At 52.8% G+C, this 27,654-nt stretch overlaps 1 protein-coding gene across 4 annotated transcripts in view; it reads right to left on the bottom strand.

Moving 5' to 3' along the window:
* Positions 1-405: 405 nt before the first annotated feature.
* LIMA1 (LIM domain and actin binding 1) overlaps positions 406-27,654 on the bottom strand; it is a 99,041-nt gene continuing 71,792 nt past the window's right edge. For all 4 annotated transcript variants that reach the window (XM_038752296.1, XM_038752299.1, XM_038752298.1 and 1 more), the window contains exons 5-11: positions 18,465-18,543; positions 12,919-13,067; positions 10,252-10,362; positions 8,849-8,906; positions 6,323-6,432; positions 2,851-2,984; positions 406-1,434 (exon numbers count right to left, since the gene is read on the bottom strand). In XM_038752296.1, the coding sequence (XP_038608224.1) occupies positions 567-1,434; positions 2,851-2,984; positions 6,323-6,432; positions 8,849-8,906; positions 10,252-10,362; positions 12,919-13,067; positions 18,465-18,543 (1,509 nt within the window). In that variant the 3' untranslated portion in view covers positions 406-566. The remainder of the gene's footprint in view (positions 1,435-2,850; positions 2,985-6,322; positions 6,433-8,848; positions 8,907-10,251; positions 10,363-12,918; positions 13,068-18,464; positions 18,544-27,654) is intronic.

The raw sequence follows: 27,654 nt of genomic DNA, 5'->3' as shown, positions 1-27,654 counted from the left end.
TCCAGTCCCAGCATCTGTCACCCCAGGCCACCGGCAACGTCGCCTGGGACGGCTGTTCTCGGGCGGAGAGCGGGCGACCGGGCAGGGATGCCCGCGTTTTTAGAGGAACACTTGCGGTGCGGAGGTCAGGAGCTCCGTCATCCGGCTGGGGACCACAGGGTCCGGCCGCGAGCTTGGTGCTCAAGTGTGTACGGACATGGCCGTTCTCTGGCCCGGGACTTCCTTGCGGACCGGCCCCAGCGTGTGTGTCAGTGGTGGGGACGGAAGAAGCCCGTGGAGGGAGTGGCCCGGCCGACAAGCGGTTGCTCTTTCGGCGGGTCTCCCAGCCGAACCCGCCCGAGCATCACTGGACTGAAAGTGACCTGGGGCGGCAGGCTGGGCCACCTCCCTCTTGAGACAGTGGCTTCCCCTCAGACGCCCAGCCGAACGCTGCCCCGCGGGCGGGGGAGACCGCCCGCTATCGCTAACACCCACCTGAGACCCAGCACCTCGGTTGCGGCGGATTGTCTAAAAGATTGAAGGATTAAAAAATAAAAAACGATTAAAAAAAAAGAGGGCCAAAAAGGCTAGTCCTCGTCCTCGTCGTCATAGGAGCGGTTTCGCTTGATCAGGTCTTCCACAGACAGCTCTTCCGCCTCGTCTCCGTCCCAGAGGCCCACGTCTTGGGACCTCTGACCGGGAGAAGAGGGGGGCTCCTTGGTTGGGACGCGCGGGCCTCTGCGGCCGCCCCCGTCCCCGGGGCTCTTGCCTCCCGCCGCCTCTCCGGGGTCCTCCCCCCGGGAACGCGGGCGGCTCCGGGCCGCCGGCTCCCCTCTCCGGGCCTCCCCCTCGGCGCCGCCGGCGACCGGACCCTGGCCATCCGCGGCTCCGCCGAGGCTCCTGCGGATGGGCAGGGACGGCGCCCTCGCGCTCCGGACGGACGCGGTCCGGAAGGCCGCGGCCACCGTGAACGGGCGGCTCCTCTCCTTGAGCGACGAGGACCGGCGCAGCTTCTTCAGGTCCAGGTCCGCGTCCTCGGCGGCGTCCGGCCTGCCGGGCTCGTCCTCCGGCGGCCACTTGGGCTTGGACACCCTCAGCCCCTCGTCCGGGGCCCCGCCGGGACCGCCGGGCTCGGCCGGCGGGGGCCAGGCGATCCTCAGCTTCTTGGTCTCCGCCCGCCGGTCCTCTCGGCCGGGCGCGGGCGCGGCCTTGGCCTCCATGCTGGCGGCCAGAACGCCCACCTTGGCGATGGGCGTCGCTTCCACGCCGGGGTTCTGGGGGGGCTCGGCGGGGCAGGGCTTGTCCGGCGACTCCTCGCCCTCCGCCTTGCCGGCCCACAGCTCTCGGTGTGGCTTGTACCCGAAGCCCTCGTCGTAGTTGCCTTTGGCCTTGAACAGCTGGTTGAAGTGGGGCTTGCAGTAGATCCGCCCGTGGAGAGACGCGTAGGTCCCCAGGCTGTGGCCAACGAGAGGGGCGCAGGGTCAGACCGTCTCTACCCGTCGCCGATTTGCACTTCCCAAGCGCTCAGTGCAGTGCGCTGCGCACAGTAAGCGCTCAATAAATACGATTGAATGAGCGACTGAATGAGTCACCCCGAGACCCACGGTGACCGCACGCCGGTCCGAGAGGATGTAGGGGTGTGCGTGGTGGTGGGGGGGTTGGCTGAGAGTGCTTTGATGGGGAGACAGAGAGTGTTTTGGCGGGACAGAGTGTTTGGGGGAGAGAGAAAGAGAACATGAAAATGAGAGCGTGTGTGTGTGTGTGTGTGTGTTTATTCATTCAATCGTATTTATTGAGCGCTTACTGCGTGCAGAGAAGCAGCGTGGCTCAGTGGAAAGAGCACAGGCTTGGGAGTCGGAGGTTGTGGGTTCTAATCCCGGCTCCCCCACGTCTGCTCTTTGACCTTAGGCAAGTCACTTAACTTCTCTGAGCCCCAGTTCCCTCATCTGCAAAATGGGGATTAAGACTGTGAGGCCCTAGTGGGACAATATGATCACCTTGTATCTCCCCCAGCGCTTAGAACTGTGCTTTGCACATAGTGAGTGCTAAACAAATGCCATTATTATTATTATAATTATTATTATAGACAGTCACTTCTAGACTGTGAGCCCACTGTTGGGTAGGGACCGTCTCTATATGTCGCCAACCTGGACTTCCCAAGCGCTTAGTACAGTGCTCTGCACACAGTAAGCGCTCAATAAATATGACGATGAATGAATGAATGATTAGTGGGGTATGGTCCACAGTGTCGGGAGCAGATGGTCCAAGCATGTCCCCCAATGCCTGGGGCAGTTTCCTAGATTCTCCGTGCCCTGAGCCCACCTCAGGGTCCAGGGATGGGATTTCCTGGTTTGGGAGGGCAGGGGACCAGGCTGGGAGGCAGCTGCTTTGACTATGCTCCCGGGCAGCAGGCGGGGTCTCCTACAGCAGCACGGCGACTGGCGGCCTTGGGCAGGGATCACGTCTACGGCCTTCCCCCGAGCGCTTTGTTTTGTAGGGTGCTCTGCACCCCGTAAACCCTCTATAAACACCATTCCTTCCAGCAAAGAACGGGCTGTCGAAGGAAGCGCACGGGCGACTCTCCTTTTCCGGAGCGGGGGAGGCTCAAGCCCTGCGGGGGTGGGGGCGGGAATCGGGAGAACTTGGCACCTGTTGCCTGGCCACAGCAGGCTCCCCTCTTCCCAGCCCTGGCACAGATGGCCACAGTTGGTCTTGGATGGCTGCCAACCGGTCCAAGTGAGAGGCCGGTATCCAACTCCCGTGCATTTCCTCCCGAAGAGAGACCCCTCCCCGTCACCCCCGGCCTTCGGCAGTGCGGCCCTAGAGGTGCCCGTCTTCCTGCTTCTGCCCGGGACCAGATGCCCGGCTCACCTGAGCTTGCTGTTGCAATAGGAGCAGCGGAAGCAGCTGACGTGGAACACCTGTTCGTTGGCAAGGAGACGCTCCATGGGGTAGACCGTCTTCTGACACTCCACGCAGGCCTCGTGGACGGGCCGCTGGAACTTCTGCAGGGGGAGACAAGGAAGGGGGGGGGAGCGTGAGCTCGTGCCGGGGGTGACCTTCGACCCACCCGCCTCCGGTCCGATCGCCCCCGTGTCCGCCCGTGGTCCCTGTCTTGGCTAGAGGCCTTCACCCGGGCTTTGTAGCCACCTGAGGCCGATGGGGTACCCCAGAATCACAAGCTTCAGGAGGGGCCAAGGGGCAGGGGTGTGTGTCTGTGTGGTGGCTGTGTGTTGGGGGGAACACTTCAATGGCCATCACAAAGCACCGAGCGGAAACTGACGGCTGCAGGGGTGGCAGGGGTTTTGTGGGAGGTTAGGCTGTGAGGTGGGTGGGGGGCAAATAGCAGCCCCTCAAAGAAAGCAGCGCTCTGCAGTCCCGGATGCATAGGGTCACTGTAGCCGGAAGATTGGCCTCGAAGACGGTCCCAGTGCCCAGCCTGTGGAGCCGGGGACTCACGGAGGCTCTCCTTCTGCGTGACCCAGGGTGGGGAGACGAGCGACCGGGCCCGATACCGCCTCACCTGCCGTAGCACGGACCACCGACCCCCCAACTCCCCAGGCCTTGAGGCTACAAGCACCACAGAGGCCAGCACGGAACAGGGGAACCCGATCCCTCTGGCAGCTCACTGCCTCCCTCCCAGTTGCTCTTCTCCCTCTGAATTCCAAGAATCCGAGCGCCCGGCCTGGAGGTGCCGGGCTCTGAAAAGTGGGCAAGGGCCACAGGGCCAAGGATCCAGTCTCTCCTGGGCGAGGAGGGCCAAGGTCCACAAAGTCAGGCTTTGCCAGGAAGCCTGCTGGGTCAGCCGTGCCGATCGGCCCCCAGAATGGGGCCCACGGGCCGGAAGGGATTGAAATGAAACCTCCAGATAACAGGAACGAAGTCCTTCCAAGGACACTGGAGGGATCCGACTAACTTCTTGAGAAGCCGGGCCAAGGGGCGGAGCTTCCAGGGCAAGGCTAATAGGCATTATCCTGGGTGACATCACGGAGAAAGTAGGGGAAGTGACGGGGCAGACCACCAAAGGCAAGCGGGCCCCCAGGAAAATGCCCAATGCCCTCCGGGGTGAGCTGATTCAGGATACCTGGGCTACAATCAATCAATCATATTTATTGAGCGCTTACTGTGTGCACAGCACTGTACTAAGCGCTTGCAGAAAGGGCTACAGAAAGGGCAGGGCCATTTTGGCAGGCTGACTTGGGAGGAAGTGAAGACAGATGAAGGGGACTGGGAAGGGGAAGGGAAGAGAGGGGGGAGACCGGAGGATGAGAGGACATGGAAGGAAAAGAGGGCGTGAAGAGAGGGAGGGAACAGAAAGGAGTGAACCCCCCCTCAGGGAACAAAGTAAAAGAAGCCCAACCTAGGCAGCCCTTCCTATCCCTTGGCTCAAGGGCCCACAAGTAATTTCAGGCCTGGCAGGGATCCAGACCCTTGCTCAGGATTAATCAAGTTTGCCCCGGCACCGCAGACAGGATGTAGCAGAGCACTGGCCCCTCGAGGCGTCCTGAACATTGACCCTCATCCTCAAGCCTGAGGGGTCCCCACTGGGGTGGCAGAAGCAGCGCCCCAAACCTTCCCTGTCCCGGGAGGAGGAGGGTTCAACCAGTCTGAGTTCTGGGGCATCTCTTCCTCCGCTCCCCTCATCCCCACCCCCGGGCAGCCCCGTCCGACTCGGCGAGGGACGGTTTTCCACCTCCGAAAACAGCGGGGCAAACGTTTCCCTCGGTAGAGTCAGAGGGGTAGGAGGGGCAGAAAGGGAGACCGGAAAGCTAGAGGAGTGGGAGAGGGCGGAAAGGGAGACCGTACACACGCGTAACTACGTCGGGAGGTCACGGAGAGAGCTTTCTACACAGACGCCAGCACAGTGGGGGTGACGGTCCGGTTAATAGAGAGGAAAAACCCGAGAAAAGGTTGCGAGTTGAGCTCACATGAGGAGGAAAGCAGAAGGCAGGAGCAGAGATTAGGTGCCAGGAGCAGGAGACAGAAGCTGGAAGAGACAAACGGGAACTTTTAATGAAACCCACTCGCCGTCTGCGGGGGTGGGGGCTGTGGCACCCCAGGCCTGCCCCCGGTTAGGCGGCCAAACGTGGCAGGAATTCGGGGAGGGGGCACCCGCTGCACGCCGGCCCTGACCCCGGGCGGGTCTCGTTCGCGGCTCCGTGTGGCCCGGCCACCACCCACACAGACCGGTTGCCACCGGGCCCCCCTCGCCGAGTGATCCCACGCCCCGTGCCGGCCCGCCAAAGCCCCCGGTGCCCTCCGAGTTGGTCAGGCGGCTCCACGTTCCCCATTCATCCCAGCCGTGGTTGAGACACCGGGCTAACTGCCCCATGCCCCGGCCTGGCCCTCTGGCTGCAGGGTTGCAAGCCCCGCTTCGCATGTGGAGAGCTGCAGATTCGGAGAGATTAAGGTTTTTTTTAAAGGTATTTTCTAAGCGCTGCTATGTGCCAAGTACTGTACTGAGCACTGGGTAGACCCAAGCTAATGGGGCCCCGTCCCACATGGGGCTCACATTTATCTTGTCTCACGCTGTCGAGTCGTTTCCGACCCACACGTCTCTCTCTGAACGCCCCATCTCCGCCTGCAATCGTTCTGGGGGTGGATCCACAGAGTTTTCACACTATTGATCCCGATTTTACAGATGAGGCCCAGAGAAGTGACTCGTCCAAGGTCACACAGCAGACCAATGGCAGAGCCAGGATTAGAACCCAGGTTCTTCCGACTCCCACGCCCACACACAACCGGAGAAGGCATGGAGGCTAGAACCCAGGACTCCCAGCGCCATCTGCTCATCGATTCCCCGCCCCGGCCGGAAGCGAGTGTCACTGTCGTGGGGGGGGAGCCCCCAGCTGTGCGGTTCACGCCCCTGGAGCCTGGCTCCTGGGAAGCGGGCCGGAAGCCCACCTCGGAGCCAAGGGGGCAGCGAGGGAGAAACCGGGGCTCACGGACTGATCCTGGCTGCTCCCGGTCGGCCTAGCAGTGGCCCCCAAACTGGGCGTGAGTGGCCCGCTACTCCGACGCCCCTCGGCTGAGTTGCCTACTCGAAATCCAAGCCCCGGGCACGGACGGTCCACAGCGTGGAAGTGCTTGCAGGGCGCGGGAGAAAGGCAGGCCGGAAGGCTGCTCAGTGGTCTTTTCCTTCCAGGGGAGAACCAGCCCGGCCTGTGGCCATCTGCCTTCCTACTAACCAACCAGCCCCCAAACCTCCGGAAAGGGCCACGCGAGCACAACGTTGACCCGACCCTCCCAGCCACAGAGCTCCTGTCAGTGGCCTGGGGATCTTTGTTCCTTCCCTCTCCTCCCAGTCACTCCCCGGCTGCGAGCGACGCCCCGGAGGCCGTACCTTGGTGGTTTTTGGTGGAGAGGCGTCCTCTGGGTTCACTGGTAGGACGTCCGGGCTCGGATGCCGGGGCCGGACGGGCCCTGGAGCGTCGCTCTCACGCCTTATGCCATCTAGAAGGGGCAGAGGGGCATGCTGTCCTCACTTTAGGCAAGTTTGGGCGTTTTCACGGGGGACAGAGCCCCCCGCCCCCCACATAACCTCCTGGGGCTTAGGTTGGGGGGTACCGGCCCACCCAATGCACCTCCTCAGGGATGGCAGATGGGTTTTTACGATGGAAGAGGGCATTAAGCACTCAGTACAGTGCTCTGCAGAGAGTGAGCGCTCAATAAATACGACTGAATGAATTTCCATCACCCACTCCCTGGCAGGAACAGCAGAAGCTCTGGCACTGGTCCTCACTAGGACCCCCACTCCTCTCCACCCCAAGAACTTCCTTCCTCTCCCCCTCGTCCCCCTCTCCATCCCCCCCATCTTACCTCCTTCCCTTCCCCACAGCATCTGTATATATGTATATATGTTTGTACATATTTATTACTCTATTTATTTATTTATTTTACTTGTACATATCTATTCTATTTATTTTATTTTGTTAGTATGTTTGGTTTTGTTCTCTGTCTCCCCCTTTTAGACTGTGAGCCCACTGTTGGGTAGGGACTGTCTCTATATGTTGCCAATTTGTACTTCCCAAGCGCTTAGTACAGTGCTCTGCACATAGTAAGTGCTCAATAAATACGATTGATTGATTGATTGAAGAACACCCCGACTCTCAATAGAAATTGAACCCTCTGAAGATTTTTTTTTTTTCAGTATCTGTTAAGCCCTTACCATGTGCCAGGCACTGAAACACGTACTGGGGTAAATACAAGGAACGGCCCCTGTCCCAAATGGGGCTCACAGTCTTAATCCCCATTTTACAGACAAGGTAACTGAGGACCAGAGAAGTGAAGTGACTTGCCCAAGGTCTCACAGCACACGAGTAGTGGAGGGAGCCGGGATTAGAATCCAGGTCCTTCTGACCCTGAGGCCCGTGCTTTATCCACTAGGCCATGTTGCTTCTCTGAAGGAGAAGTAATTCATTCATTCAATCGCATTTATTGAGCGCTTACTGTGTGCAAAGCACTTTCATTCATTCAATCATTCAATCGTATTTATTGAGCACTTACTGTGTGCAGAGCACTGTACTAAGCCCTTGGGAAGTACAGGTTGGCAACATATAGAGGCGGTCCCTACCCAACAGTGGGCTCACAGTCTAGAAGGGGAAGACAGAGAAAAGAAAACAAAACATATTAACAAAATAAAATAAATAGAATAAATATGTACAAATAAAATAGAGTAATAAATCCATACAAACATATATACATATATACAGGTGCTGTGGGGAGGGGAAGAAGGTAAGGCGGGGAGGATGGGGAGGGGGAGGAGGGGGAGAGGAAGGAGGGGGCTCAGTCTGGGAAGGCCTCCTGGGGGAGGTGAGTTCTCAGTAGGGCTTTAATTGTGGTATTTGTTAAGTGCTTACCATGTGTCAGGCACTGTTCTAAGTGCTGGGGTAGATACAAGCTAATCGGGTAGGACCCAGTCCCTGTCCCATATAGGGTTCACAGTCTCAATTCCCATTTTACAGGTGAGGGAACTGAGGCCCAGAGAAGTGAGTGACTTGCCCAAGGCCACACAGCAGATGAGTGGCAGAGCCGGGATTAGAACCCATGACCTTCCGAATCCCAGGCCTGTGCTCTAACCACTCCTCCATCCTGCTTCCCGGCCTTGGGAAAGCCTTCCCAGGCCCCACCTCCCCCTCCTGTGCTCTGCCAGGCCACAGGCTGGCAAATAGGTAATAATACCGATGGCATTTATTAAGCGCTTACTATGTGCAAAGCACTGTACTAAGCGCTGGGGAGGCTACAAGGTGATCAGGTTGTCCCATTGGGGGGCTCACAGTCTTAATCCCCATTTTACAGGTGAGGGAACTGAGGCCCAGAGAAGTGAAGTGACTTGCCCAAAGTCACACAGCTGACAATTGATGGGGGCCGGGATTTGAACCCATGACCTCTGACTCCAAAGCCCGAGCTCTTTCCACTGCGCTATGCACAAGAGGGCATTGCCAGACACTTCTTCACCCACCCGGGCGCCTCCCCATCCCCCCCCCGCCCTACCTCCTTCCCCTCCCCACAGCACCTGTATATATGTTTGTACAGATTTATTACTCTATTTATTTTACTTGTACATATTTCCTGTTCTATTTATTTTGGTAATGAGGTGCATCTAGCTTTATTTCTATTTATTCTGATGACTCGACACCTGTCCACACGTTTTACTTTGTCGTCCGTCTCCCCCTTCTAGACTGTGAGCCCGTTGTTGGGCAGGGACCGTCTCTATACGTTGCCAACTTGTACTTCCCAAGCGCTTAGTACAGTGCTCTGCACACAGTAAGCGCTCAATAAACACGACTGAATGAATGACTACAGGGGGCTGGCCGCTCCCCCAGGCTGCGGCCCCCGGAGGGAGGGTGGTCGGCCCCCGCGTGCTTACCGGGGTCTCCTTCACCGAGCCTGCCCGGGAGAGCCGGACCCTTGTCGCTCCCGGAAACCTGAGAGGGAAATAGAGAACGGGGAGCACCGTCAACAAGGAGGGCAAATGTCCGAAACCCTCCGACACCGGCCGCTTAGCAGCGGAGTGGGGGGAAGACGGGGGCAACACGAGGCAGTGCCCAACGGGCACGTGAACGCACTCCTCGGTAGGCATCATCGCCGACCCCGCCAGACTCAGGGGCTGTGGGAGGAGTGCCCGGGAACTCCCAAGACGGGAGCTGTAAAATCACGGGTGGTCTGCGCCTGCTCGGTAGCCTGTCCGGTGTGCGAGGGCCGCTGGAAAAGCCGGCTGCCCACCAAGCTCGTGCCCAGGCAAGCCTGAGGAGTCAGAGGGACACAAAAGCCCCGGCACAATTTAAAGAAAAGGCTGCCCGACCCAACCCTGCCCAGGCCCCGCTTCGATGGTAGGCTGGAAGTGGCTTACAGAAGCGGACTGGAAGTGGTGCCCTACCCCTTGGCCACCCAGAAAGTGACCGGTGTCCTACGTGGCACAGCCCTGGTCCCTTCCCCACTCCAAGCTCTCCACTTGGTGCCCTTTCCTTCAGATGCAGAGGTCTCCTTGAGACCGGTCTAGGTTCCCGGCGGGCCGGTTCACGTGACAAACAAGGCAGGCCACCCCTGGACACGCTGACCAGCTGGCAGGTCTTGCCACTCTCCTCTGACGGCTTTGCTTGAGCCGCCTGACGACCCTGGCGGCAAGCCATTCGGGAACCGCCGACCCGGCCGAGAGCGAAACGCCCGCCGTTTTAGTTTGTCGTCTGGAGTGCTCTTACTGAGGCCTCACCTTATCCTCCCCCTCCGGTTTGATCTGCCTGCCTCTGCAGGGAAACCTCGGGGCTGGGCGGTGCCAAAGCTGATGTCATGGCACATGCCAGCATGGGATGATTTCACTGCAGGGGCAGCCAAGTTGGCTGCAGTCAAGCTCTTGTTGCAGCTCATCGGCGTGACGAGAAGGGGCAGGCCGGCTGGGGAGGGTCTCGGGAGCTGAGGGAGCCAGCTTTTACCATCATCACCGCCCACCCCGCTCCCCTGGGCATCCCTGGTTTATGAGTCGATCTTTGAGCTGTCATCACAGCCCCAGCTGTGCCCGCTGGGCTTCTGGGTCTGCTCTGCCCACAGAGTGAGGCCCACGGGGCCCACAGCCTGCCCTATAATCCCGACATCCACAGAGCCCAGTTTGGTGGTCTGACCGCGTCCCACCGAAAGAACCAGATCTGCAGGGCTGTCTCCCACCTGACCGGACCCCAGACCGCCCCTCCAGCCATTTTGGGGAGCCGGCTCGGTGTCCGCATCGGACGGCGACTACCGGCCGCGGTACAGCTGCTAGATCCCGCCATCCCTTACCTCATCCCCTTCCCGACGGGAGCTGCCGCCCATGGGGGTCGGGGGCAGGTTCTCCTTGTGTTCGGACTTGTAGCTCTGGGCTTCCTGGCTGGGGCCTCTTAGCAGCTCATTCTGGCGGCGGTCGTGGAGGGGGGAAGAAGAGGAGGGGCGAGAGGTGAAGAAAAGATCTCGTGGCTCTTCCCCAGCCGGGCCCCCCCCCAGCCCCTCACCCTCCCCGTGAAAACGACAAAGCAGCCGGTGGCTCCGCCCCTCCGAGATCACTGCGGGAACAGATGGCTTCTGAGGCCCGCCGGGACACACCACATACGTGCCCGACGTGTGGCGTGATCGGGCCTCTGGCGGCACAGCGTGTGGCAGTGCGAAGCTGGTGAGTTTGGTCAGAAGCGACCGGTCTGTAGCCGGGGAGAGGGCGGGGAGGTGCTAGCGCCAGCCAAAAAGGACGGAGGATACTGACCCTGGATCTAACACTGCCCCGCCTGGAAAGAAAGACGGGGGTGGTGAGCTGCACACATCCGATCGATCAATCGAATCGATCGTGGGGACACATTGGGGGACAGAAGCTCTGACTCCTGCCCCGGAGGTGCCTCTCTGTTTGGGGCAAAGGGGCTTCCTCTGGATGCAATGGTGGGAAAGGGGGTGCGGGGGAGAAGAGCAAATAGATACCACCGGTAGACTGGCAGTCACGTGCCAGTTTGGGGCCGTCTCCGGGGGTCCGGGGAGAAAAGAGAGCCACCTGCCTCTCTGCGGGGTGGGGTCCGAGGCAGAGAAATCCGAAGGCTCGTAGGAGGGCTCCCTGGCACCCCTCCGTCCTTCCACCCCCAACGGCGTCGCGGTCCCTACCGTCGGGAAATGGGCCAGCTCGGGACGAACCACCGGGACAACCTCCAGAGGGAGGAAGGGTCCGAGGTGGGATTCGTGGGCTCATCGTGCCCCCCGGCTGTTGGTGGCTACCTGCTAGGTTTGGCCGGTGGCCCAGAGGGCCAGCACGGCCTTGGCAATGCCACCCTGAGGACCGGAGGTCCTGGATCCAACTGGGGCATGGGAGGAGGAATCTGGGAGTGGCGCAGCCGAAGGAGAGGTTTGCCCTGTGACGGGCTGGTCGTCGGTGCCCCCTGACCTCCCCCCCTTTGGTGCTCTGGGATCTCCATCAGACTGTGAGCTCCTTGAGGGCTCAGTACAGTGCTCAGCACTCTGGAGGTGCTCAACAAATACCATTGACTAATAAGAAGAATGGTGGCATTTGAGCACTTACTCTGCGCCAAACACCGTACTAAGTGCTGGGAGAAGGTACAACATAATCAGGTCACACACAGTCCCTGTCCCACCCAGGCCTCACAGTCTCAGGAGTGACTGATTTTATTATGGTCTCTAGTAGATAGTTACTCTGGGCCAAACTCTGTATTGAGTGCCAGGGTAGATTATCATAACAGACACAGTCCCTGCCCCACAGGCTAATTAATCAATGCTATTTGTTGAGCGCTTACTATGTGCAGAGCACTGTACTAAGAATTTGGGAGCGTACAACAGAATTAACAGATGTATCCTGCCCGCAACAGGCTTACAGTCTGGGGGCGGTGGAGGAGTAGGTATCCTGTCCCCATTTTACAGATGAGGGAACTGAGGCCCAGAGAGGCCAAGTGACTTGCCCAAGGCCGCAGAGCAGGCCAGTGGCACAGCTGGGACTGGGATCTGGGTCACCTGGGTCCCACGGGGACACAGCCCCTCCTGGGAGGGCTATGCCCACAGAACCTGGTGTTCCACGGAACCCAGGCCTTAAGGGCATGGCGTGCCCAAGGCCTCCACGAGTAGAGGTGCCCAAGCCCCCTTTCCCATTATATTCATTCATTCATTTATTGAGCGCTTACTGTGCACAGCACTGTACTAAGCGCTTGGGAAGTACATTTTTGACCGTGAACCCCATGCGGGACATGGACTGCGTCCGGCCTGATTAGCCTGTATCTACCCCAACGCCTAGTACAGTGACTGGCACAGACAAAACGCTTAACATATATCATTTAAAAAAACCCCCCAAAACTCCAATCTCTCAACAGCATTTATCGAGGGCTTACGGTGTGCAGAGCACTGTATTAAGCACTTGGGAGAGCTACAGAAGCGGCGTGGCTCAGTGGAAAGAGCCCGGGCCTTGGAGTCAGAGGTCATGGGTTCAAATCCCGGCTCCACCACTTAGCTGTGTGACTTTGGGCAAGTCGCTTCACTTCTCTGGGCCTCAGTTACCTCATCTGTAAAATGGGGATTAAGACTGTGAGCCCCCTGTGGGACAACCTGATCACCCTGTAACCTCCCCAGCACTTAGAACAGTGCTTTGCACGTAGTAAGCGCTCAATAAATGCCATTATAATGCCAGTTCTGCTATGCCCAGATCGTCTACCCCAGTGCCCCACCCCAAAACGCCCTGGCCCCGGTGGGAAGAAATTCCCTCGACGAAAGCACTTGAGGGCTCAGAAGTTGCGTGAGGGGCAGACGGATGGTTCCGCCGTGCTGGGAGAAGCTGGAATGGGGTAGGGAGAGGAATCCGGGAGTTCTTGGACACCGAGCCAGGGGTGGGGAGAGCCCTTGGGTTTGGGGAAATTCCTGTCGGGACAGAAATGCCCCCGGCTTCATCTTCCTCCCGGGGGTGGGGGAGGGATGGAAACGTCGGATACATACCCCGGAGTGAGCGGCGTGGCCCTGCTTGGATACGGCTGCCTGGTATCGAGCCATCCGGTCCTTTATGGACGTGTCGGACCCTCGCGGGAGCTCCAGGCTCCTCCTGCCTTCGGGCTTCTCCACGCTGAAGGCGGCAGGTGCCAGCAGGTCTGCAAATGGGAGGGAATATATATATATATATATATATATATATATATATATATATATATATATATATATATATATATATATATATATATATATATATATATATATATATATATATATACATATTTGTACTTCCTAATTTGTACTTCCCAAGCACTTAGTACAGTGCTCTGCACATAGTAAGCGCTCAATACGATTGATGATGATGATGATATAATACATATATACATATATTTCTGTATATATGTATATATGTTTGTACATATTTATTACTCTATTTATTTATTTTACTTGTACATATCCATTCTATTTATTTTGTTAGTATGTTTGGTTTTGTTCTCTGTCTCCCCCTTTTAGACTGCGAGCCCACTGTTGGGTAGGGACTGTCTCTATACGTTGCCAACTTGTACTTCCCAAGCACTTAGTCCAGTGCTCTGCACACAGTAAGCGCTCAATAAATACGATTGATGATGATATATATATTCCTGTATATATGTACATATGTTTGTACATATTTATTACTCTATTTATTTATTTTACTTGTACATATCTATTCTATTTATTTTATTAGTATGTTTGGTTTTGTTCTCTGTCACCCCCTTTTAGACTGCGAGCCCACTGTTGGGTAGGGACTGTCTCTATATGTTGCCAACTTGTATTTCCCAAGTGCTTAGTACAGTGCTCTGCACACAGTAAGCGCTCAATAAATACGATTGATTGATTGATTGAGGGAAGGGGCGGTCCGGGAGGCCGTCGACACTGCAGCCCCCAATTCCCTGACCCTCCACGAGGCCTTCCCTGACTAAGCCCTCCTTTCCTCTTCTCCCACTCCCTTCTGTGTCACCGTGGCTTGCTCTCTTTGTTCATCCCCCCTTCCAGCCCCACACCACTTATGCCTACATCTGTCATTTATCTGTCTTCCCCTCTAGACTGTAAGCCCCTTGTGGGCAGGGAATCAGTTTATGGCATTACTGCAGTCTCTGCTCATTCATTCAATTGTATTTAGAGTTTGCTCTGTGCAGAGCATTGTACTAAGCGCTTGGGAGAGTACAATACAACAATAAACAGACACATTCACATTCCCTGCCCACACGAGTTTACAGTCTAGAGGGGTGGGAGACAATCAATCAACCAATCAACCGTATTTATTGAGCGCTTACTGTGTGCAGAGCACTGTACTAAGAATTTGGGAGAGTACAACAGAATTAACAGATGTATCCTGCCCGCAACAATCAATCAATCAATCGTATTTATTGAGCGCTTACTGTGTGCAGAGCACTGTACTAAGAATTTGGGAGAGTACAACAGAATTAACAGATGCATCCTGCCCGCAACAATCAATCAATCAATCGTATTTATTGAGCGCTTACTGTGTGCAGAGCACTGTACTAAGAATTTGGGAGAGTACAATACAACAGAATTAAAAGATGTATCCTGCCCGCAACAATCAATCAATCGTATTTATTGAGCGCTTACTGTGTGCAGAGCACTGTACTAAGAATTTGGGAGAGTACAATACAACAGAATTAACAGATGTATCCTGCTCGCAACAATCAATCAATCAATCGTATTTATTGAGCGCTTACTGTGTGAAGAGCACTGTACTAAGAATTTGGGAGAGTACAACAGAATTAACAGATGTATCCTGCCTGCAACAATCAATCAATCAATCATATTTATTGAGCGCTTACTGTGTGCAGAGCACTGTACTAAGAATTTGGGAGAGTGCAATACAACAGAATTAACAGATGTATCCTGCCCGCAACAATCAATCAATCGTATTTATTGAGCGCTTACTGTGTGCAGAGCACTGTACTAAGAATTTGGGAGAGTACAACAGAATTAACAGATGTATCCTGTCCGCAACAATCAATCAATCAATCGTATTTATTGAGCGCTTACTGTGTGCAGAGCACTGTACTAAGAATTTGGGAGAGTACAACAGAATTAACAGATGTATCCTGCCCGCAACAATCAATCAATCAATCGTATTTATTGAGCGCTTACTGTGTGCAGAGCACTGTACTAAGAATTTGGGAGAGTACAACAGAATTAACAGATGCATCCTGCCCGCAACAATCAATCAATCAATCGTATTTATTGAGCGCTTACTGTGTGCAGAGCACTGTACTAAGAATTTGGGAGAGTACAATACAACAGAATTAAAAGATGTATCCTGCCCGCAACAATCAATCAATCGTATTTATTGAGCGCTTACTGTGTGCAGAGCACTGTACTAAGAATTTGGGAGAGTACAATACAACAGAATTAACAGATGTATCCTGCTCGCAACAATCAATCAATCAATCGTATTTATTGAGCGCTTACTGTGTGAAGAGCACTGTACTAAGAATTTGGGAGAGTACAACAGAATTAACAGATGTATCCTGCCTGCAACAATCAATCAATCAATCATATTTATTGAGCGCTTACTGTGTGCAGAGCACTGTACTAAGAATTTGGGAGAGTGCAATACAACAGAATTAACAGATGTATCCTGCCCGCAACAATCAATCAATCGTATTTATTGAGCGCTTACTGTGTGCAGAGCACTGTACTAAGAATTTGGGAGAGTACAACAGAATTAACAGATGTATCCTGTCCGCAACAATCAATCAATCAATCGTATTTATTGAGCGCTTACTGTGTGCAGAGCACTGTACTAAGAATTTGGGAGAGTACAATACAACAGTATTAAAAGATTTATCCTGCCCGCAACAATCAATCGTATTTATTGAGCGCTTACTGTGTGCAGAGCACTGTACTAAGAATTTGGGAGAGTACAATACAACAGAATTAACAGATGTATCCTGTCCGCAACAGACAGTAACAGAAATAACTCCCAAGCGCTTTGTACAGTACAGAGAAGCAGCGCGGCTCAGTGGAAAGAGCCCGGGCTTGGGAGTCAGAGGTCATGGGTTCAAATCCCAGCTCCGCCACTTGTAGCCGGTGGACTTTGGGCAAGTCATTTAACTTCTCTGGGCCTCAGTTACCTCATCTGTAAAATGGAGATTAAGACTGTGCGCCCCACATGGGACAACCCGATCACCTTGTATCCTCCCCAGCGCTTAGAAGAGTGCTTTGCATGTAGTAAGTGCTTAACAAATACCAAAATTATTATTATTATTATTATATTACAGTGCTCTGCACAAGCAGCGTGGCTCAGTGGAAAGAGCACGGGCTTGGGAGTCAAAGATCATGGGTTCAAAGCCCTGCTCCGCCAACTGTCAGCTGTGTGACTTTGGGCAAGTCACTTCACTTCTCAGTGCCTCAGTACCTCATCTGTAAAATGGGGATTCAGACTGTGAGTCCCCTGTGGGACAACGTGATCACCTTGTAACCTCCCCAGCGCTTAGAACAGTGCTTTGCACATAGTAAGCGCTTAATAAATGCCATTATTATTATTATTTATTATTATAGTAAGTGCTCAATAAATAGGATTGAATGAATGAACCTCCGTAACCTCATCTGTAAAATGGAGATTAAGACTGTGAGCCCCCCGTGGGACAACCTCATCACCTTGTAACCTCCCCAGCGCTTAGAACAGTGCTTTGCACATAGTAAGCGCTTAATAAATGCCATTATTATTATTATTTATTATTATAGTAAATGCTCAATAAATAGGATTGAATGAATGAACCTCCGTAACCTCATCTGTAAAATGGAGATTAAGACTGTGAGCTTATTATTTATTATTATAGTAAGTGCTCAATAAATAGGATTGAATGAATGAACCTCCGTAACCTCATCTGTAAAATGGAGATTAAGACTGTGAGCCCCAAGTGGGACAACCTGATCACCTTGTAACCTCCCCAGCGCTTAGAACAGTGCTTTGCACATAGTAAGCGCTTAATAAATGCCATTATTATTATTATTTATTATTATAGCAAGTGCTCAATAAATAGGATTGAATGAATGAACCTCCGTAACCTCATCTGTAAAATGGAGATTAAGACTGTGAGCCCCACGTAGGACAACCTCATCACCTTGTAACCTCCCCAGCACTTAGAACAGTGCTTTGCACATAGTAAGCGCTTAATAAATGCCATTACTATTATTATTTATTATTATAGTAAGTGGTCAATAAATAGGATTGAATGAATGAACCTCCGTAACCTCATCTGTAAAATGGAGATTAAGACTGTGAGCCCCACATAGGACAACCTCATCACCTTGTAACCTCCCCAGCGCTTAGAACAGTGCTTTGCACATAGTAAGCACTTAATAAATGCCATTATTATTATTTATTATTATAGTAAGTGCTCAATAAATAGGATTGAATGAATGAACCTCCGTAACCTCATCTGTAAAATGGAGATTAAGACTGTGAGCCCCCCGTGGGACAACCTCATCACCTTGTAACCTCCCCAGCGCTTAGAACAGTGCTTTGCACATAGTAAGCGCTTAATAAATGCCATTATTATTATTATTTATTATTATAGTAAGTGCCCAATAAATAGGATTGAATGAATGAACCTCCGTAACCTCATCTGTAAAATGGAGATTAAGACTGTGAGCCCCCCGTGGGACAACCTTGTCACCTTGTAACCTCCCCAGTGCTTAGAACAGTGCTTTGCACATAGTAAGCGCTTAATAAATGCCATTATTATTATTACTTATTATTATAGTAAGTGCTCAATAAATAGGATTGAATGAATGAACCTCCGTAACCTCATCTGTAAAATGGAGATTAAGACTGTGAGCCCCAAGTGGGACAACCTGATCACCTTGTAACCTCCCCAGCGCTTAGAACAGTGCTTTGCACATAGTAAGCGCTTAATAAATGCCATTATTATTATTATTATTTATTATTATAGCAAGTGCTCAATAAATAGGATTGAATGAATGAACCTCCGTAACCTCATCTGTAAAATGGAGATTAAGACTGTGAGCCCCACGTAGGACAACCTCATCACCTTGTAACCTCCCCAGCACTTAGAACAGTGCTTTGCACATAGTAAGCGCTTAATAAATGCCATTATTATTATTATTTATTATTATAGTAAGTGCTCAATAAATAGGATTGAATGAACGAACCTCCGTAACCTCATCTGTAAAATGGAGATTAAGACTGTGAGCCCCCCGTGGGACAACCTCATCACCCTGTAACCTCCCCAGCGCTTAGAACAGTGCTTTGCACATAGTAAGCGCTTAATAAATGCCATCATTATTATTATTAATGGGGGCTCCTGGCTGTTCCCTGAGCCCAGCATGTCCTGCGGTGCCACCCGGAACAGGGTGATTTGGGGCAGCAGAATCGTGGTCTGGGAAGTAAGTGCCCTTGGGGGGGTGAGGGCATTGAAAGGCTTTCCTGCTCAGCGGACGGCCCCGTGTTGGGGGGATTTGGGATTCCCCCAAATCCTCCGGCTCGGCCACCGGCCCCTCCCACGGCTTCTTACCTGGGTCGCCTTCGGAGCCCTCCGGGGTGAGGCTGTTCTCGGAGACCCTCCTCTCACCTGCGCCGGGGTCCCGGAGCATCTGGGAGCGGGAGACAAAGGGTACCGATGAGCCTTCCGGTGGCGGATGAGGGATGGGGGGAGCGGGCCTGACGTCACGGACCGGAGGGCGCGGCTGCCACGTGCCGCGCCCCCCCATCCCGGGTCCCCCTCTTTGTCGGGCTGCTCTTTGTCGGAGCGGGAAGGGGGGCGGGGAGCATGTCGGAAGCATTTGTGTGCCTGCAGCTGGCCGACGCCAACGGGCCCGAGCTGGGTCCAGCTGCCCCCAATCAATCAATCAATCAATCAATCGTATTTATTGAGCGCTTACTATGTGCAGAGCACTGTACTAAGCGCTTGGGAAGTACAAATTGGCATCACAGCCCGTGCCCCCGCCGGCCCTCCTGCCAGCTCACACCTTGAACTCTCGCGCCCGGCCCCTCGCTGCTCTCCCCTCTCATTCATTCATATTTATTGAGCGCTTACTGTCATTCATTCATTTATTCAATCGTATTTATTGAGCGCTTACTGTGTGCAGAGCACTGGACTAAGCGCTTGGGAAGTACAAATTGGCAACATATAGAGACGGTCCCTACTCAACAGTGGGCTCACAGTCTAAAAGGGGGAGACAGAGAACAAAACCAAACATACTAACAAAATAAAATAAATAGGATAGATATGTACAAGTAAAATAGAGTAATAAATATGTACAACCATATATACATATATACAGGTGCTGTGGGGAAGGGAAGGAGGTAAGATGGGGGGGATGGAGAGGGGGACGAGGGGGAGAGGAAGGAAGGGGCTCAGTCTGGGAAGGCCTCCTGGAGGAGGTGAGCTCTCAGCAGGGCCTTGAAGGGAGGAAGAGAGCTAGCTTGGCGGATGGGCAGAGGGAGGGCATTCCAATTACAATTTATTCAATTGTATTTATTGAGCGCTTACTGTGTGCAGAGCACTGGACTAAGTGCTTGGGAAGTCCAAGTTGGCAACATACAGAGACGGTCCCTACCCAACAGCAGGCTCACAGCCTAGGAGGGGGAGACAGACGACAAAGCAAAACAGAGTAACAAAATAAAATAAATAGAATAAATATGTACAAATAAAATAAATAGAGTAGTAAATACGTACAAACATATATACATATATACAGGTGCTGTGGGGAGGGGAAGGAGGTAAGTCGGGGGGAATGGGGAGGGGGAGAAGGGGGAGCTCAGTGTGGGAAGGCCTCCTGGAGGAGGTGAGCTCTCAGTAGGGCTTTGAAGGGATGAAGGAGCAGCTTGGCTTAGTGGAAAGAGCCCGGGCTTTGGAGTCAGAGGTCATGGGTTCAAATCCCGACTCCGCCACTTGTCAGCTGTGTGACTTTGGGCAAGTCACTTCACTTCTCTGGGCCTCAGTTACCTCATCTGTAAAATGGGGATTGACTGTGAGCCCCACGAGGGACAACCTGATCACCTTGTAACCTCCCCAGCGCTTAGAACAGTGCTTTGCACATAGTAAGCGCTTAATGAATGCCAGTATTATTATTATTATTATTTATTATGAAGAGAGCTAGCTTGGCGGATGTGTGGAGGGAGGGCATTCCGGGCCAGGGGGAGGACGTGGGCCGCGGGTCGACGGCGGGACAGGCGAGAACGAGGCACGGGGAGGAGATTAGCGGTGGCAGAGGAGCGGAGGGTGCGGGCTGGGCTGGAGAAGGACAGAAGGGAGGGGAGGTAGGAGGGGGTGAGGGGATGGACAGCCTGGAAGCCGAGGGTGAGGAGTTTTTGCCTCTCGCGCTGCCACATCATCATCATCATCATCATCAATTGTATTTATTGAGCGCTTACTATGTGCAGAGCACTGTACTAAGGGAGGCACAATCTCCCTTCTGCGGGGGCCCCTCCATCCCAGCCTCTGCCCACTACTGCCCGCTGGGAGCAGGGCCGGCCAGGCTCTCCAGGGTGGTACAGCCCCGAGGAAAGCCCCCCGGTCCCCATATCCGGCAGGGTGGCATCTCCCACCCGGTGGCTGCCCACTTCTCTGTGTCGCCTGACCCGGGGCAGAAACTCATCATCATCATCATCATCATCATCAATCGTATTTATTGAGCGCTTACTATGTGCAGAGCACTGGACTAAGCGCTTGGGAAGTACAAATTGGCAACATATAGAGACAGTCCCTACCCAACAGTGGGCTCACAGTCTAAAAGGGGGGAGACACAGAACAAAACCAAACATACTAACAAAATAAAATAAATAGAATAGATATGTACGAATAAATTAAATAAATAAATAGAGTATAAAAATATGTACAAACATATATACATATATACAGGTGCTGTGGGGAAGGGAGGGAGGTAAGATGGGGGGATGGAGAGGGGGACGAGGGGAGAGGAGGGGGGGGGTCCTGGCATGGAGCCCAGGGATCAGGGCTGGCCAGATGGCATACGCTGGCAGGATTCAGTGCCCCGCTGACCCTACCCAAGCCCACGACTGGCCAGGCCGGGACAGCACAACTTGTCACATTGAGGCCTCACCTACAGCACTTCCATTCATATCTGTGATTTATTTACTTCTATTAATGTCTATCTCCCCCTCTACACCGCAAGCTCGCTGTGGGCAGGGAATATGTCTGTTGCATTCGTTCATTTAATCGCATTTACTGAGCACTCACTGTGCGCAGGGCACCGTACCAAGTGCTTGGGAGAGTACGTGATAACAATAAACAGAAACATTCCCTGCCCATGAGCTGTTAAACTGTATTCTTCCAAGCACTTCGTAATAATAATAATAATGGCATTTATTAAGTGCTTACTATGTGCAAAGCACTGTTCTAAGCGCTGGGGAGGTTACAAGGTGATCAGGTTGTAAGTCACAGTCTTAATCCCTATTTTACAGATGAGGGAACTGAGGCCCAGAGAAGTAAAGTGACTTGCCCAAAGTCACACAGCTGACAGTTGGTGGGGTCGGGATTTGAACCCATGACCTCTGACTCCAAAGCCCTTTCCACTGAGCCACGCATCGTGGGTGGTCACTGTGATGCCCCCCGGGAAGAGGAGCAGAATGAGACCTCCTTTTCAGGGCCAGGCTGGACTATCTCAGTGACCACTGGGTCATCTGGGCTACCTGTTATAGAGAGAGAAGCAGCACGGCCTAGTGGGTAGAGCCTGGGCCTGAGAGCCAATCAATCAATCAATCGCATTTATTGAGTGCTTACTGTGTGCAGAGCACTGTACTAGGCGCTTGGGAAGTACAAGTTGGCAACATATAGAGACGGTCCCTACCCAACAGTGGGCTCACGGTCTAGAAGCGGGGACAGAAGCCTTATGCCAAAGAAGCAGCGTGGCCTAGTGGAAAGAGCTGGACCTGGGTTCCAATCCCGGTTCTACCACATGTCTGTTGTGTGACCTTGGACAAGTCACTGCACTTATCTGTACCTCGCTTACCTCATCTGTAAAATGGGGATTAAGACTGGGAGCCCCATGGGGGACGTGGACTGTGTCCAACCTGATTATCTTTTATTTACTCTGGTGCTTAGTACAGTGCCTGCAACGTAAGAAGCGCTTAAAACCGTTAAAAAAAACCCTCCAAACAGCAAATAAAAGAACCTCTCCAGGGGCCAGATGAGGTCCCTTCTCTCAGTGGCCCTGTCTAATTAATCAATCAATCGTATTTATTGAGCGCTTACTGTGTGCGGAGCACTGTACCCAATAGCGGGCTCACAGTCTAGAAGGGGGAGACAGAGAACAAAACCAAACATATTAACAAAATAAAATAAATAGTACAGTGCTCTGTACCCGGGAAGCACTCAATAAATACAGCTGGCTGACTCTGATGATTCCAGAGGTGAGAGGGGGGTTCGCGGAGTCGCCCGCACCCCCTTGGCCGGGGGCATTTTGACTTCCATCATCATCAATCGTATTTATTGAGTGCTCACTGTGTGCAGAGCACTGTACTAAGCGCTTGGGAAGTACAAATTGGCAACATAGAGAGACAGTCCCTACCCAATAGTGGGCTCACGGTCTAAAAGGGACTTCCAGTCCTGGGTCCGAGGCCCGGCCGTGGCACCGAGGGCTCAGCCTGACGGTGTCCGAGACCGGAGCCGAGGGCACCCGGATGACCGACTCCTAGGGAGGCCAAACCTCGGGCCCGGCCGGGAATGCCGCCCCGGGGTCACGGAGAGCGGGCCGGAGGGGCAGGCCGGCCTCCAACCGCACATTTTTCCCTCTGCCGGTCATCCGACCGAAGGAAATTCCTAAGGTTTATTCCGAGAGGCTGGGGCTGTAACACGATCCCTGTGAAAGATCGCTGAGGCGCAGGATGCAGGGAGGAAGAGGAGGAGAAGGGCTGGAAACTCCACATGGGGCGGGGACCTATTCCCGGAGAAGGCTGGAAAAAATTTTTTCCAAATACTTCCCGTCTGGGAACGTGGACGGGCTTTTCACTGATGCGTTCCCTGCTGCGGCTTACAGGGCCCCAGGGTTTGGGTGGGGATGGAGCCGACACAGGAGGACACTGAGATCAGTCAGTCCGTCTGCCAATCGTATTTATTGAGCGCTTGTGTGCAGAGCACTGTACTAAGCTCCTAGAAGAGTACAATATAACAATATAACAGACACAGTCCCCACCCACAGTGAGATTATAGTCTAGAGGGGGGCATGGACATTAATAAAAATTACCCCCGCCTCTGCGCCGCTGAAGGCTTATTCATTCATTCATTCAATCGTATTTATTGAGCGCTTACTGTATGCAGAGCACTGTACTAAGCTCTTAGGAGAGTACAGTATAACAATATAATGGACACAGTCCCCGCCCACAATGAGATTATAGTCTTGAGGGGGACATGGACATTAATAAAAATTACCCCCGCCTCTGCGCCGCTGAAGGCTTATTCATTCATTCATTCAATCGTATTTATTGAGTGCTTACTGTGTGCAGAGCACTGTACTAAGCGCTTGGGAAGTCCAAGTTGGCAACATATAGAGACGGTCCCTACCCAACAGTGGGCTTACGGTCTAGAAGGGGGAGACAGAAGCCTTATGCCAAGGAAGCAGCGTGGCCTAGTGGAAAGAGCTGGACCTGGGTTCTAATCCCGGTTCTACCACGTGTCTGTTGTGTGACCTTGGACAAGTCACTTCACTTATCTGTACCTCGCTTACCTCATCTGTAAAATAGGGATTAAGACTGGGAGCCCCATGGGGGACGTGGACTGTGTCCAACCTGATTATCTTTTATTTACTCTGGTGCTTAGAATAGTGCCTGCAACATAAGCGCTTAAAACCGTTAAAAAAACCCTCCAAACAGCAAATAAAAAAACCTCTCCAGGGGCCAGAGGAGGTCCCTTCTCTCAGTGGCCCTGTCTAATCAATCAATCAATCGTATTTATTCAATCAATCGTATTTATTGAGCGCTTACTATGTGCAGAGCACTGTACTAAGCGCTTGGGAAGTACAAATTGGCAACACATAGAGACAGTCCCTACCCAACAGTGGGCTCACAGTCTAAAAGGGGGAGACAGAGAACAAAACCAAACATATTCGCAAAATAAAATAAACAGAATAGATATGTACAAGTAAAATAAATAGAGTAAGAAATATGTACAAACATATATCCATATATACAGGTGCTGTGGGGAAGGGAAGGAGGTAAGGCGGGGGGGATGGAAGGGGGACGAGGGGGAGAGGAACAAGGGGGCTCAGCCTCCTGGAGATCTTCCCCAACTAATAATAATAATAATGATGGCATTTATTAAGCGCTTACTATGTGCAAAGCACTGTTCTAAGCGCTGTATAATAATGGCATTTATTAAGTGCTTGCTATGTGCAAAGCATTGTTCTAAGCGCTGGGGAGTTACAAGGTGATCAGGTTGTCCCACGGGGGGCTCACAGTCTTCATCCCCATTTTACAGATGAGGTCACTGAGGCCCAGAGAAGTGAAGTGACTTGCCCAAAGTCACACAGCTGACAACTGGCGGAGCCAGGATTTGAACCGCTGACCTCTGACTCCAAAGCCCGGGCTCTTTCCACTGAGCCACGCTGCTTCTCGACTACTAACTCAACTAACTCAACTACTAACTCAACGCTTTCTTGCTGTAGTGAAAACCCACTATTTTTTTTTTATGGTATTTGTTAAGCGCTCCGTGCCAGGCAGTGCACTAAGTGCTGGATAGATACACGCTAATCAGGTTGTACCCATTCCATGTCCCATATGGGGCTCCCAGTCTTAATCCTCATTTTAAAGAGGAGAGAACTGAGGCCCGGAGGAATGAAGTGACTCGCCTAAGGTCCCAAAGCAGACAAGTAGCGGAGCTGGGATTGGAACCCAGATCTCTCCCCCTTTTAGACTGTGACCCCACTGTTGGATAGGGGCTGTCTCTATATGTTGCCAACTTGGACTTCCCAAGAGCTTAGTACAGTGCTCTGCACACAGTAAGCGCTCAATAAATACGATTGATTGATTGATTGATCCTTTTGACTCCTATTCACTAGGCAAATACTGCTTCTCTAATTCCTCCTGGTTGATCCTCGGTTGGCTTGGTGGAACACCAGGCCATAAGGTCTCCCGCCCCTGCTTTCCCCAGCCTTACCATCCTGGCATGACTGTTCGGAAGCTCGCTGTGGGCAGGGAATGTGCCTGCTATACTGTTACAGTGTACTCTCTCAAGTGCTTAGTACAGTGCTTTGCACAGAGTAGGCGCTCAATAAATACAATTCAATGACTGAATGAAGCCCTGGGATCATTCCGGGTCAGGGGGCACAGACAGCCCCCTCACCCGCTCAGAAGCACGTCTCTTATTCCGCCCTCCCTTCTCTGAAATTTCTGTTAGCTTGTCTGGATCGTTAGTTCATTGAGGGCAGTCATCGGAGGTCTCGATTCAGTCATTCAATCGTATTTATTGAGCGCTTACTGTGTGCAGAGCACTGCACTAAGCGCTTGGGAAGTCCAAGTTGGCAACATATAGGGACGGTCCCTACCCAACAGCGGGCTCACAGTCTAGAAGGGGGAGACAGACGACAAAGCAAAACATATAAACCAAATAAAATAAATAGAATAAATATGTATAAGTAAAATAAATAGAGTAATAAATCTGTACAAACATATATACATATACACAGGTGCTGTGGGGAGGGGAAGGAGGTAAGGTGGGGAGGATGGGGAGGGGGAGGATGAGGAGGGGAAGGAGGGGGATCAGTGTGGGAAGGCCTCCTACCGCCCTCTCCCCAGGGCTCTGTGCTGGACCCCACATCCAGCAGGCGCTCAGTACACACACTACTGATTGAACCGGCGGGCCTGGAGGGGAGAAAAAGATAGGCTCGCTCCCTCTCCCCTGCCCCATTCCTGAGCCTCACCAGTTATCCCTGCTTTCCCATTTCTCCCGGCGATCCGAGCCCCTCGTCGATTCATTCATTCATTCAATCGTATTTATGGAGCGCTTACTGTGTGCAGAGCACTGTACTAAGCGCTTGGGAAGTCCAAGTTGGCAACATATAGAGACGGTCCCTACCCAACAGCAGGCTCACAGTCTAGAAGGGGGAGACAGACGACAAAGCAAAACATATAAACCAAAAAAAATAAATAGAATATGTACAAGTGAAATAAATAAATAAGTAGAGTAATAAATATCAATCGTATTTATTGAGCGCTTACTGTGTGCAGAGCACTGTACTAAGCGCTTGGGAAGTCCAAGTTGGCAACATATAGAGACAGTCCCTACCCAACAGCGGGCTCACAGTCTAAAAGGGGGAGACAGAGAACAAAACCAAACATACTAACAAAATAAAATAATAGAATATGTACAAGTAAAATAAATAAATAAGTAGAGTAATAAATATCAATCAATCAATCAATCATATTTATTGAGCGCTTACTGTGTGCAGAGCACTGTACTAAGCGCTTGGGAAGTCCAAGTTGGCAACATATAGAGACAGTCCCTACCCAACAGTGGGCTCACAGTCTAAAAGGGGGAGACAGAGAACAAAACCATACTAACAAAATAAAATAGAATAGATATGTACAAGGAAAATAAATAAATAAATAAATAAATAGAGTAATAAATCTGTACAAACATATATACATATGTACAGGTGCTGTGGAGAGGGGGAGGAGGGGGAGAGAAAGGAGGGGGCTCAGTCTGGGAAGACTTCCTACCGCCCTCTCCCAAGGGCTCAGTGCTGGGCCCCGCATCCAGCAGGCGCTCAGTACACGCACTACTGATTGACCGGCGGGCCTGGAGGGGAGGGAAAGATGGGCTCGCTCCCTCTCCCCTGCCCCATTCCTGAGCCTCACCAGTCACCCCCGCTTTCCCATTTCTCCCGGCGATCCGAGCCCCCTCGCCGATCCCGCTAATCCCCTCTGCCGCCAACTGTCGAGGGGTGAGGGTCGGCGGGAGAGATGTTGGTGACAGCTGGTTCCCCTGTGCCCCGGGGGGTACCCCCAACTCTCCCCGCCTTGAGAGCTGCAAGACGGGGCTGGGGAAGGAATGGGACGGACAGGTGGCAGCTGTGGAAATTCACGCCTCTGTTAATAGACAAGGGGCGTCTATTAACTCGGAACTCGCCAGATCGCTAAGTACAGTGCTCTGCTCCCAGCAGACAGTCAATGGTTTCAATCCCTAGTGGATACAGCACAGGCCTGGGAGTAAGGAGGACCCGCGTTCTGATCCCGGCTCCGCCACGGGTCTCATCTGTGACCACTTCACTTCTCTGAGCCTCCGTTCCCTCACCTGCAAAATGGGGATAATAATACTAACGGCATTTACTGAGCGCTTACTATGTGCAAAGCACTGTGGGGAGGTTACAAGGTGATGAGGTTGTCCCACGGGGGGGCTCACAGTCTTAATCCCCATTTTACAGATGAGGTCGCTGAGGCACGGAGAAGTGACTTGCCCAAAGTCACACAGCTGACGGTTGGCGGAGCCGGGATTTGAACCCATGACCTCTGACTCCAAAGCCCGGGCTCTTTTCACCGAGCCGCGCTGAAGACTGTGAGCCCCACAACGGACTGTAGTCAACCTGATTACCTTGGATCTACCCCAAAGTTTAGAACACTATGCCTGGCACATAGGAAGCAGCGTGGCTCAAGGAAGCGGCGTGGCTCAGTGGAAAGAGCCCGGGCTTTGGAGTCAGAGGTCATGGGTTCAAATCCCGGCTCCCCTAATTGTCAGCTGTGTGACTTTG

The sequence above is a fragment of the Tachyglossus aculeatus genome, chromosome 10, assembly GCF_015852505.1.
Source record: "Tachyglossus aculeatus isolate mTacAcu1 chromosome 10, mTacAcu1.pri, whole genome shotgun sequence".
Lineage (NCBI taxonomy): Eukaryota > Metazoa > Chordata > Mammalia > Monotremata > Tachyglossidae > Tachyglossus > Tachyglossus aculeatus.
This window is presented reverse-complemented; position numbering and strand designations above follow the sequence as displayed.